The sequence below is a fragment of the Suncus etruscus genome, chromosome 12, assembly GCF_024139225.1.
Source record: "Suncus etruscus isolate mSunEtr1 chromosome 12, mSunEtr1.pri.cur, whole genome shotgun sequence".
Classification (NCBI taxonomy): domain Eukaryota; kingdom Metazoa; phylum Chordata; class Mammalia; order Eulipotyphla; family Soricidae; genus Suncus; species Suncus etruscus.
The window spans coordinates 18722785-18736097 of record NC_064859.1 but is presented as its reverse complement, the minus strand read 5'-3'; the positions used below and the strand labels follow the sequence as shown (position 1 = coordinate 18736097).

Genomic DNA, 13313 nt, shown 5'->3' with positions numbered 1-13313 from the left:
CTGTAAAAATGATGAGAAAATGAAGCAAGAAGTTAGTCAGAGAGGATGATCATGACCCATAATATATGTGTGTTGGAATAATATCTTTCAATAAAAAAATGCATTGGGGCCCAGTATCCCATGGGGTCCCCTGAGCCTATCAGAAGTAATTTCTGAGCACAGAGCCAGGAGTAACCCCTGAGCACTGCCAGATGTGGCTCAAAAACCAAAAAGAGAAAACAAAGATAATGCATCATTCCATTGCTTTCCTGGTGTTTATATACATGGAAGAGAGTTTCTGGTTCTGATCCGAATGTCCCTGAGACATTGCAGGTAAATAGGATGGAACACAGCTATTTGCACATTTACACACCTGTGCAAACCTTAACAACCACTCCCCATCCAAGCTGTGCACAATTTCTATTTTCTATATTACAAAAGAAACTTGCCTTCAAGAGATTCCAAACAGGACATCGAGGCTAAGAAACGCAAAATTGTCTAACTCCGCGTGAACTAATGATCTTGGGAAGAAGATTCCCATTAAAATTAAAAAAACATTTTTTTTACTAGCAAAAACAAGAAATTTTTAAAAAATTAATTTTTTTTTAGCCAGATTTACTGGTGCTCCAGGGTTATATAGGCTCTCTGCTCAGGAATTACTCCTGGAGGTACTCAAGTGATCATAAGGGTGGCTGGGAATTGAACCCCCGTCAGCTGTGTGCAAGGCAAGTGCCCAACCCACTGTACTATCTCTCTGGCCCCTATCACAGAGTTCCCATCTTAAAGAAAATTTTCACATGAATTAGTTTCACCTTTCACCATGAAAGGAACATTTTAAAGAACTTTGAGTTTTTTACTTTTTTATTTTGTTTTGTTTTTTGGGTCACACCCAGCAGTGCTCAGGGGGTTAACTCCTGGCTCTACGCTCAGAAATAGCCACTGGCAGGCACAGGGGACCATATGGGATGCCAGGATTCAAACCACCGTCCTTCTGCATGGAAGGCAAACACCTTACCTCCATGCTATCTCACTGGCCCCGAGTTTTTTACTTTTTACTTTTTTTAAATTAAAATCTTTATTTAAACACCTTGATTACAAATATGATTGTAGTTGTGTTTCAGTCTTTTAAAGAACACCCTCTTCACCAGTGCAACATTCCCATCACCAAATCTCCCTACTCCCCACCCACCCCACCCCCCGCCTGTACTCTAGACAGGCTTTCTACTTCATACATTCACATTGTTATGATATGAACTTTGAGAATTTCTACCCAATAAATTCCATTACTAATAAACACGATGCCAAAGGCCAAAACTATTAGAACACAAAACCTTAAAAAAATAAAATTTGGGGCTGGAGAGATAGCATGAAGGTAAGGCATTTGCCTTTTTATGCAGAAGTCATTGGTTTGAATCCCGGCATCCCACATAGTCCCCGAGCATGCCAGGAGTGATTTCTGAGCATGGAGCCAGAAGTAACCCCTGAGCGCTGCCAGGTATGATCCCTCCCCCCAAAAAAAAGTTGTTAAAATTGAAAAGATTTTCAGCTTGGTGAATCCAGGAGACTCAGGAGCTGGCTCACAGCAGCAAACTAGAAGGGACTTGTTTGCATGCACCCAAAGGTGTCCAGGCCCAGCAGGGATCTTCCTCCTGCTTGTGCCCAGTAGTGTCCACCCACTGGAAAAGCTGAAGGAGGACTTAATACTAGTGACCACTGCAAGAGGGGAAAAAGGGTCAGTGCACTCAATAATCCAGCCGACTCTTGGACCTGAAGCTTTGAGATCACAGGGAACCAGCTGCCCAAGGGAAGGGCCTGGGCCAGGTTGAGGGAGAGAAGGCAGAGAAGGAAGCCTGGGACCCACTGCTTCTTTGGAACACAAGTCCCCACCAGTCCAGCCAGCTTCTAGGATAGGCCTGACAAAGGACATGTCGCTGACATCACATACAAAGTGAACTAATGAGAATGCACGGAGCACCACGATTTAGTCTTGTATGTGGTGGTGCCAAGAGTACTCTGCCAGAAGACTTAGAAGACTCAGACTCAGACTTGGTTGGTGCCCCTCCCACACCTTGCATTCACAGGTGTTTTATAACTGTTGTTTTTAGAACACACAAGTATCCCCCTGGGATCTGTTTCAGATCTTGGGGCTCCTGGGGATACTGAAGTGAAACCAGAATTCAGTTAACACCCTGAGAGGGACGTTAAGAAACAGAGACTAACAGGTGTCCTGAGGCCAAATCGGTCTGCTCTGTTTATTGAGTGTCTAGGGAGTTCTTTCCATTTCTCTCTTGAGGGGGTTATTGTTTTGGAAGGCCACGTTTGGTGGTGCAGGGGTTACTCCTGGCTCTGCACTAAGAAATCAATCCTGGCAGGCTCAGGGGACCATATGGGATGCTGGTGAGGTGACTGAGCGCGAGTTGGCGGTATGCAAAGCAAGTACTCTCTCCTTTGTGCTGTAGCTCCAGACACACCTTTCCATTTCTTTTAAAAACTCAGCCCAGGACAGAAAGAGGGTTAAGTCATAACCAAGGCTGCAGAAATGGGCCCCTTACCCCCACCCTGTGCCCAGGAGTCTTGAGGACCAGCAGCATCACTCACAGCTGCAGATGAAGCAATGGGCAAACCTCTGGGAAAGCCTCCTGCAGCCACATGCCTGCAGGCTCCGAATGGTCACATCCCCATGCACAGGACAGAGGGACACAGTCATTGGAGACAAGCAGCCAGAGACTCGCCATGAGAGGAAACAGAACCCCTTTCTGTTTGGGAAGAGGAAGGCATGTCCCATTTTTTTCTCTGCACAATCACTAGGAAGGGTTGAGTGGGGAAGTTCCAATTCTGTAGCTCTTGTGAGAGATGCCCTTGTCCATACGCCTCCCTTATAACAGCCAGCTCTGACCCTCAATCAGAAGACTCAGAGTGCTCCAGCTGGGAGGAGCAAGGTCTGTAAGTGGAGGGGAGATTGTCTACCATGTCCACTTGTATCCTGAAAGAGCCCATGAGGTCAGGGATCACAAGGGCACTGGCCGGGCTTGGAAACATCCACACATCACAGCAGGCCCTGGGGGACAGCCCAAGGAAGCTGAAGGGACCCTGGGACACGGCTGAGCCAGAGGTCAGCCCAGGGCGGCCAGTTGAAGGCTGGTCTACACAGAGCAGGGAAACCTTCACCTGCTCACAGCCCGCCTTAGGGGTGAGGGTGAGGGTCAGACTCAGGACACTGGCCTTTCACCAGAGAGAAAACTTTTTTTTTTTAAATAAGTGTGAACCTGGGCCGGAGCGATAGCACAGCGGGGAGGGCTTTTGCTTTGTTTGTGGCTGACCTGGGTTCGATTCCCAGCGCAATTCCTAAACACAGAGCCAGTAATAACTTCTGAGCATTCCTGAGTAAGGCCCCAAAACAAACAAAAAAATTAAAGAAAACAAAGAAAGGTCACTCGGTCCTGGAGAGGCCTTGGCAGAAGGAAAAAAGGCCTTTTCTCTCATCACGAGCAAAGACATGTGATGTTCCTCCCTAGCCAGTTTCTTAAGGACTGAGAATGTGCCTTTGTGTCCTGGCCAGGTTCTGGGCCATACATGGCTCCCCTGTCCTCACAGCACTCAAGGACATAGGTTCCGTGGCTGGGAAGAACAACCCAGGGCTTGTCAGCTGACACGCCATGTGTCCCTCAGCAGACGTTCATTCATGTTAGCAGAGTGTCTAGGCCCTCAGGCCTGCCCTTCCTGAGCATCTTGCAGGCAGAACAAGGTCCCGGATTTTTTCAGGGTTCTCCCGCCTCTGCCTGAACCCCTTCGAAGCCCAGGCCTGATGTACCTGTCATCAATGGAGTCCACCTTCTCCTGGATGCGGTCTGAGCTGATGTTGCCGTCGCTCGCCAGTCTCCGGCCGGTCTCCACCACTGCGTTGATCTTCTCCTCATTGGCGTCCATGGTGGTCATGAAGTCCTCTTGCTTCTTGATAGCGGCCTCTGCGCCTTCCAGGGTGGTAGGCATTTCAGTGTGCGCCAAGACATATTCCTTGTGGGGGCACGGGGGAGGGGGAGAGAGAAGGAGGGAGGGAAAAAAAAACAGTGGGATGAGTGTCTGAGGCAAGACTCGGTTATAAGCACATTCCCCATATCCCACATTTCCTCTCTACAGACTCACTTTCATTATACTTAAATAATCTGTCAAGTTATGAGAATTAAAAAAGAGAGGGGAAGAGAAAGAAGCCCTGGGGGGGGTGTCACCATAAGTGGCTGACTCTCTCCATAAGGACAGGATTAGTGCCCACTAGAGCACCAAAAGAGTGAGCAAAGCTTCATGGTGTGGTCTTGGTTTTGTCTCTTTTCTTTAGGGGATCATACCTGGCAATGCTCAGATATTATTCCTGGCTTTGTACTCAGCAATTACTGGTGGGCTTGGGGGAGCATATGGGATGCCAGGTTTTGAACCCAGGTCAGTATCATGCAAGCCAAGAGCCCTACCTTCGGTATTATTGTTCTGGCTCCCAAATGCTTTGTTTTTATTTAGTTTTGAGGTCACACCTGTAGGTGCTTCAAGCTTTCTCCTAGCTTTGTACTCAGGAATCACTCCTGGTGAGTTTGGGGGACAAGATAGAATGCCAAGGATCAGACCCATGTCTGCCTCAAGCAAGGCAAGAACCCTACCTTCTGTATTATTGCTCTGGCACCCAAATGCTTTTTTCGGTCTCTGGACCCTGGCAGTGCTCAGGGGTTAGTGCTGGCTCTGTACTCAGGGACTGGGGGATCCATATGGTAAGCTGGGGATTGAACCCAGGTCAGCAGTGTACAAAGGCAAGCATCCTAGTTGCTGTACTAAATCACTCTAGCAACCAAATTATTTTTTTGTTTTGGGGTCACATCAGAAGTTCAGGGGTTAGTCTTGGCTCTGCACTCAGGAATCATTTCTGGTGAGCTTGGGGGACCATATGGAATGCCGGATTGAACCCGGGTCAGCAGCAAGCAAGGTAAGAGCCCTACCTGCTATGCTATCACTCCAGCCCACAGATGCTTTTGTTTCTGTTTTTGTTTAGTTTGGTGTCATATCTGGCAGTGTTCAGAGCTTACTTCTGGCTCTGTACCCAGAAATCACTCTTGGTGAGCTTGGGGGACCACATAAAATGCTGGGGATTGAATCTAGGTCAGCAGTGTGCAAAGCAAACAGCCTCCCTGCTATCTCTCTGGCCCCCAAATACAGTTTTTGGAGGTCTTTATCAGTGCTCATGGATTACTCCTGTCTGCACTCGGGAATCACTCCTGGCAGGACTCAGAAAGGACCCTAGTGGATGTTGGGGATAAAACCCGAGTTGGCCATGTTCAAGGCGAGTGCCCTCTCTGCTATACTACCTCAGTTGATGTATGGCAGTTGGACTTGGACACACCCCTTGGATATGCCCACAGTAATGATGGCTGATGGACACACCCCTTTGTGCTGGGTATAAAAGGTAAAACTTGGAATTGGGGGGGGGGTCAGAGATAAAGCATTGGAGAGAATGCAGCTGCTTTGTATCTATTCCTCTCTCCTTTCTTAACTCGGGTTCTCTCTCTCTCACACACACAGGCGGTTGCTACTAATTGGCATCCCTGGGTAGGCTCTTGGCCCCACCCAGCAGCTGGGGCTCGTGGGCCCCTGCGAGTTGAGTAGCAGCTGAGCAGCAGGTGGATTTGCAGCTTATTGCAGTAACCTGCAGAAGGCGAGCAAGGATCTGCAAACTTTGCTGATTTCCATAGTAAACGCTGTATTATCGCTCCCCTTGCCTGATATCTTTGAGATGGTCCCGATTCCTCATGGGTCATAGCTACCTTGACAGACAGCCATGCAATCACATACACAGAAGCTTTTTAATGGTACCGGAAATATCCTTCGCAAGGCAGGACAGCACTGCAGAAACCCTCAGTTCCTGCCCCTTGCCCTGAAACGCTTTGCAACCAACGGTTTGGGACTCCAGAGAAGAAAGTTTCTGAATGAATCAGCTTCATTTCACACCCAGGTGGTTTACAATGAGCCTCCCGGGCTCCAATGACTCAGGGTCAATGGTTCAGTTGCCGACACTCACCTGGTTGTTGAGAAAGGCCTCGGCCTGCTTGGTGTCGCGCAGGAACTGCTGGTAGGCATGGGACTGGGACAGGAGGCTCTGCCTGTTTTCCCACATCTTGTGCAGCTCGTTCCAGCCTGTGTCGAGCGCCTGGAGCCGCTGGCGCAAGAACATGTACTGAGCATCAGTCTGGCCTTGCGTCACCATCTCACCCATGTCCCGCATCTTCTGGTAGTCCTCCTCGTAGTTGTCGATCTCATTCTTGATGCCCTCGTGCTGCGTGAGCAGCTTCTCAGCCTCCATCAGCGTGTTGGGCATGTCCTCGGAGGCGATGGCGGTCTGTGTCCGTGACAGCCATGACTGGAAGTCGTCCAGGTCCCGCAGGAACTGCTGCAGCTTGCTGGCCTCTCCCAGGGAAGCCTCCCGGTTCCGCAGGGCGGTCTTCATCTCCTCCCACACGCTGTTGATCTCCGCCAGCCGTGCCAGGATGGCCTGCGCCTGGTCTGGGTGCTCTGACTCCAGCTTCTCAGCCTCCTTCTGCAGGTCGCTCAGCTTGGCCTCGATGGCCACCAGGTCCCGCTCCATGCCCGTCAGCTTGCGCTGCAGCGCCATGACACCTGCCAGGTCGTTGCCCAAGTCCTGGGTGGACTCGATCACCTTGGTCTTCTCCCGGATCCATGATTTGGTCTCGTTGCACTCCAGGTGGTAGTTCTGAATGCTCAGGGCAGAGAGAAGTGCGTCCTTCTTGCGGTCCACCAGCTCCCGGAACTGACTCCACCTGTATGTGATGCAGATGGGAGAGGAGACAGTGCTGGGGAGGGAAAAGCTCAGAGACACATTGGAATAACCACTTAGGCAGTGGCAGACTAAGTGGCCCCTAAAGATGCAACTGACTCTTGTCCAGCAGACACACTGGCTCATCTCTGTAGAGGATGAACATTTTTGGAAACCAGAGTCTGGCACACGGACCTCAGAAGTGAGACCAGCTTGTTGCCATGATCTGCTCGACTGTGTCTCTTCACCTGTCTTGGTGAACAGGTCCTTGCGGGCGAAACCCTCCCGAGATAAGCTGAGACCCTCTCATAAAGGAAAGGGACCAGTTGTGACCTGGCAGCTAGGAGAGTGTTTGGCCAAGGTCCAACTCCGAGGGTGCCAGGATAGGGCTGCCTCAAATAGTCACCCTGAAATACCGCCCCCACCACGCACAGGACTGCTGTGGGCAGACGCCAGTATCAGGACCTGCAGGAATCGTAACCCGCACCGTGGACCTGGCTCTCCCGCACCTGGTGTTGAGCTTGTCCTGCTGCGCCTTGATGTCTTTCTCGCTCGGATGGCCACTGTGCATCAGCTGCCGAGCGATCTGGTTCACCACGGCCACCCGCGAAGCCTGGCTGTTCATCTCGGGCTCCAGGCTCTCAAACCTGGGGGGCAGAGACAGGCAGCATCCTGATGCTGGAGGACGTGGGCATGGCAAGGTCCTCACCCCTGCATCCTGGTGGGGATGGGTGATGGGGCACCCCTTACCTCCTCCTTCCTCCAGCCCCTCCCTTTCCAGCTCAGCACTTCCCTTTCATACGCCCCCCATGCCTCATCCCTTTACCCCTCCACGTCCACTCTTTCCTCTCATACGTCATCCCTCCCCCTCCCTCTCACACCCTCCCATTTCTCCTTTCCCCCTTCCCTATACCTCCCCTCCAGCTCACCTGTGCTGGATCACCTCTAGATCCTCGAGCTTCTCAGGGATCTGCATGTTGTCCAGCCACTGCTCCTTCTCGTCGATCCAGAGCTCGCAGGCGTCGGCCTCGTTGAACATCTTGTGCAATGCCAGGGTGTCCTGCAGGGCCTGCTTGCGCAGCCGCGTCAGCTCGGCCACCTCGCGGTAGCGCTCCTCCATGCCCGCCAGCCGGCCCTGCACGGCAGGGGACGCGGCATGCTCAGCGGGCAGTGCGCCTGCCTGCTCGTGCAGCGAGTCCAGGGCCGGCCGGTAGCTGGCGATCTCCTCGGCCACGTCCTTGTGCTTCTTGACCAGGGACTGCGTCGAGTACTCGTCGTGGCCCACGTCGCTGCTGGACACGATCTTAAGGATGTCCAGCATCCAGGCATCCACGTCGTCGGCGTCGGCCTGGAACTGGTGCAGCAGCGAGGCCTCTTCCAGGTGTCGCTTGCGCACGGCCGAGAGCTCTGCTAGGCTAGCCCACTGGCCCCGAATGTCGGCAATGCGCTCCCGGATCTTCTCCGAGCCGAAGTGCTCCTCGGCAATCATGGCCTCGCCCTCGCGCAGTGCCTGCTCGAAGTGGCCGCTGCGGCCGCTCATCTCGTCCTCAAAGGCACGGTGCTTGCTGAGCAGGCGTAGGACGCTGGTGAGGTCCCGGCCATAGTCGTCGGAGGACAGGATCTTCTCCTTCTCGCGGATCCAGCCCTCCTCTTCAGCCATCTCCCAGAAGAACTTCCAGAGCCGCCGAGACTCCTCCAGCCGTGCCCGGCGCTCGGCTGCCAGTTGGCACAGCTCTTGGTAGCAGAACTCCATGTGGGCCACACGGTCCCGGATCACCTGCGGGTCGCACGGCTTGTAACCTGGGAGGATGACAAGGAAGGTCGTGGGGCTGCGGCCGGGTAGGGCACAAGCTCCTGCTGGCTTCTCTGCAGGCACCCTGCTTTCTTTTATTTGTTGGCTTGTTCTGGGGATCACACCCAGCAATTCTCAGGGTTTATTCCTGGCTCTGTGCTCAACAGTAACTTCTGGATGGGCTCGGGGGAACATATGGATGAATAGATGCTCAAACATATGGGAATTGAACCAAGGTTTGAGCAAGCGCCCACCCCACTTGCTCTGGTCCAGGCCTCTGGGCCCAGGTTTTTAGGATTTCCAAAACAGGCCCATGTGATAGGATCATGGAGCGCCTCCTGAAAGGGCCTCAGTGGAGAAGAGCTTGGAAGTATCACCTGATTCTATGTGAGTCATATCTTAAGAAACATGACAGAGGGTATTTACTTGTTGTGTATGTAACTGACTCTGGTTCTATCCCTGGCATCCCATAGGCTTTCCTAAGTCTGCCAGGAGTGATCCGTAAGCACAAAGTCAGGAGTAACTCCTGAGCATCACCATGTGTGACTATAAAACCAAAAACCAAAAAAAAAAAAAAAAAAAAAGATGGAAAGGAGTGTTTCTTCCTTTCTATTTTTTTTTTGGGGGGGGCACACCCATTTGATGCTCAGGGGTTACTCCTGGCTAAGCGATCAGAAATTGCCCCTGGCTTGGGGGGACCATGTGGGACGCCAGGGGATTGAACCGTAGTCCGTCTACGCTAGCGCTTGCAAGGCAGACACCTTACCTCTAACGCCACCTCACCGGCCCCGTTTCTGCCTTTCTAACACCAAACCTTCCCACACAGGTGCTTGCAGAGACACACAAATGAGCAGGAAAGGCCTGAGACTGGGAGCAACCACACCTGGTGGCAAAGCGCCACCGCCAGATGCCAAATCCCTTGAACCTGGGTAGCAATGAGTGTCAAAGAAACAGCGTGTCCATTTAGAGCAGGAAGATGAGCTGAAAATGTTCAGAATCTGGAGGGAGAGCGCAGCAGGGAGGGCGTTTGCCTTGCACATAGGAGACCCCAGTTCAATCCCCGGCATCCCAGAGGGTCCACAGCACCTGCCGGGAATGATTCCTGAGTGCAAAGCCAGGGAGCATCTCCAGGTATGATCCAAAAACCGAAAAAGAAAAAAAGTGAGGATTTGGGGGCTGGTGAGACAGGGGAGTGTCCCTCCCCTGTACCTGACCTGGTTCTAGACCCAGCATCTCAGCACCTCAAATGGTCCTCCTGGGCCCCTCCAGGAGTGATTCCTGAGAACAGAGCCAGTAGAAAACCATGAACACCCTGGATGTGGTTCCTTAAAAGTTAAGAGTTCAGGGGCCTTGGGGCCGGGAAGGTGGCGGTAGAGGTAAGGTGTCTGCCTTGCAAGCGCTAGCGTAGGACGGACCACGGTTCGATCCCCCGGCGTCCCATATGGTCCCCCCAAGCCAGGGGCGATTTCTGAGCGCATAGCCAGGAGTAACCCCTGAGCGTCAAACGGGTGTGGCCCAAAAACCAAAAAAAAAGAGTTCAGGGGCCAGAACAACAGCACTGCAGGTTATGCACTTGCCTTGCATATGGTCAACATGGGTTCAATCACTGGCTTCCCATATTTTCTCTGGAGCACTGCCAGGAGTGATTCCTGAGTACAGAGCCTGAGTAACCCCAATATTTCCAGCTGTGGCCCCAAATCAAAACAAAACACTTTCAGAATGCCCCTGTCCCAGAGCCTGCTGGTGCACGGATCCTGCTGGAAACTCAGAAGTGGTGACATCAGGAACCCCAACCCAGGGACCCTAAGCTGTTCTGAAAGGCAGCCACCAGGCACCCAGCACCCTCACCCAGCACCAGGCCCAGCCTCACCTTCCCCATCGGTGGCGAACTTCTGGGCGGATGCATTGACGGCCCTCACACGCTCAGCTTGGATGCCAATGTCGGCCTCCACTAGCGCGTGCTTCTGGAGCAGGTCCTCCACGCCCAGCAGGTGTTTGCCATAATCCTGAGACAGCAGCAGCACCTGCATGGAAGAGGCCCCCTCCGTGAGCACATACGGGGACCCCTGGCTAGCTGAGCTCCAGGTGGTAGGGGGCTGTGGGGAGCTGACAGAGGACCATGGCCCAAAGAACAGGAGCCAAGTAAAGACACTCTGCCCAGGAAGAAACAAGATAGACTTGAGCGAAAAAGCACAGAAAGTCTGAAAAATTAAAACTAAAAAGGGAGAGAAGAATATGAATGGAAAACCAGATCTATAGTAAATCGGGGTTCAAGGAAGCCCCTGTGGCAACAGTGACAGCACTGAGGTGGGTCAAAGTGATGGAGCAACTCACAGCAGGGGTGAAAGGGGAGGACACCCCAAAGCTGCTGGAGCCTTTTCCAGCTGAGTCACTACACCATAAGCCCTGCAGGCAGGCTTGAACCAAGCAAGCCGCACCTTTTACCAAGCAGGGTCAAGCCAAATCTTGACAGAGTCTGAAGCCACAACTATGTTCTCGTGTTACTTCCATCAGGCAAATTTGGGTCCTGTCCCACCTCCTCTTTTGGGGATGGATTTTCTCCTTTCCTGTCCACATTGAGCAAGGCCAGGTCCTCTCTGAACTAGAACTGAGCATCGCAGCTTTCAGGTAGGGAAGCACCTCTCATTTCTGCCTGAGGACACACGCGAGGCCCCAGCACAGTTTGGAACAGTCCAAAGGAAAATGATGTTATCAAGGCGCCCTGTCTGATGCCAGGAGCAGTTCCAGAGGTGAGGAAAGACAAGGGTATGTGCAACAAGAAGGGAGGTCCCTTGTGAATATAAAGTCAAACCTAGGACACCCCTTTTCTAGCGCTGCCTCACAACGGCCCTTCTTTGCTTGAGTTCGGAGGTCCAGGGAACTGTCTGGTTGATGCACTGGATGAGTTTTCCATGACCTGCTCTAGGCCCTGTCTTGGGCACATGAAGGCAGATGCACCCTGGGTGGAGTGTGAAGTGGGGAACTGTGTGCCACTGAGGTCACAACGAAATGATGCCCTGGGGGAAGGACCAAGATCACCCCAGGGACTGAGCCAAGATCACCCACCATGTCGGGTGCTCCATGTGGGTGGTTGTGGTGCCTAGGAATAAGCGTGGGGTCACCCGCCACAAGTGCTCCCCGTGATGGGCTAAGGTGTCCAGTAGGCACAAGATCAGCTAAGCCCCATGAAAAGAGCCAAGATGGAGTCCAGGCAGACCAGACTCAGCCTGAACTTGGCTGCACTGTCTACACTGCCTGCCCAGACCAGCCAATGACATACAGAGCAAGGTCAACTTGAAATGATCAAAAGCCGAAATGCCCTTCGAAGGTTCCCAGGATTCACTGAGGCTACCACTGTCTGAATCTCATCTTCCAAGAGACATGAGAACCCTGGGACTTACTGCAGCTACCACCATCCATGTTTCCTCTCCCACAGGCAAGGGCAGGGACGCCAGCCTGGGGCATTGACCTGAGCACCAGTGGTTAGATTAGGCCAGCCCTGTGCCCTCTTGATCAGCCTCACCTTCATCTCGTCCATCCAGTCCATGATGTAGAGCATCTCCTGGAAGATCTTCTGCAGCCCCAGGTTCATCTCCAGACGCTGCCGCCTAGCCCGAAGCAGCTCAAGCAGGTACTCCCAGAGCCGGAAGACATTGTCCTTCCGTGCCGTGATGCGCTTGATGTCGTGGTAGTTCTCGGCCTCCAGCTCCCTGGCCACAGCCACCACAGCCTGAACTCGCTCCTCGTAGGCTGCAATGTCTGTCTCGATGGCCTCGTGCTTTTTCGTGGCAGCTTCCACGGCGGGTAGGTCAAACCCGAAGTTGTCCTGCAGAAGAATGGAAGACACGTGAGAAACAATCAAACACACAATCAAAAAAGGAACAGAAAAGTAGAGAGTGAGCACTAAAAACTTGGTGCTCCAAGGAGAGAGTGGGCCAGAGGGATAGCACAGTGGGTAGGGTGTTTGCTTAATCATGCACACTACCAACCCAGAGTTTGATCCCTGAGCCTGCCAGGAGTGATTCCTTAGTGCAGAGCCAGGAGTAAGCCCTGAGTGCCACTGGATGTGGCCCAAAAGCCAAAACACAAACAAATAAGCAAACACAACTCGGGGCTCCTAGAGACAAAGCATTGAGTCTGCACCCTCCCTGGCTGACTCTGGCTCCCCAAGCCCACTAATTCAGCAGAGAACACCTTCCTGTGGCCAGGTCTGGTCCCTCAGCACCATTAAAGCGAGGGGAGGGGGTTAAGCGGGTAAGAAATGAAAACTCAACAGTTTTCAGAATGGGAGTAGATACATTGGCAAGGCACCTCAGCTACAGAGGGGAATGGCTCCCTAAGAGCCCCTGAAGGCTTGGACTGGTGAAGGCCACAGTTTATTTAAGCAGAAAGGAAGAAAGAAAATTATTCTTGAAACTGGTTTCATGACCAGCCTATACAAAAGGGTGAGCTGGTCAAAGATGGAGGGAAGGAAAATTGATTGTTGTTGGTTTTTGGATGACACCCTGTGAATCTCGGGGGTTATTCCTGGCTCTGCACTCAGGAATCACTCCTGGAGGTACTCAGGGGACCATATGGAGTGTCAGGGATTGAACCCAGGTTAGCCATGTGCAAGGCAAGTGGCTTATCTGTTGTACTATTGCACAAACTGCAAGTACATCTTTTTTGTTTATTTGGGGTTTTTATTTAGCCACACCCAAGCAGCGTTCAGGGATTACTCATGGCTCTGCACTC

The 13313-nt window shown here is 52.3% G+C and overlaps 1 protein-coding gene across 1 annotated transcript in view; it reads right to left on the bottom strand.

Moving 5' to 3' along the window:
• The window catches only part of SPTBN1 (spectrin beta, non-erythrocytic 1), a 120762-nt gene that overhangs the window by 27044 nt on the left and 80405 nt on the right, over positions 1-13313 (bottom strand). Inside the window, exons 11-16 of the mRNA XM_049784810.1 lie at positions 12103-12405; positions 10450-10603; positions 7717-8587; positions 7297-7434; positions 6035-6791; positions 3791-3993 (exon numbers count right to left, since the gene is read on the bottom strand). Of these exons, the coding sequence (XP_049640767.1) occupies positions 3791-3993; positions 6035-6791; positions 7297-7434; positions 7717-8587; positions 10450-10603; positions 12103-12405 (2426 nt within the window). The remainder of the gene's footprint in view (positions 1-3790; positions 3994-6034; positions 6792-7296; positions 7435-7716; positions 8588-10449; positions 10604-12102; positions 12406-13313) is intronic.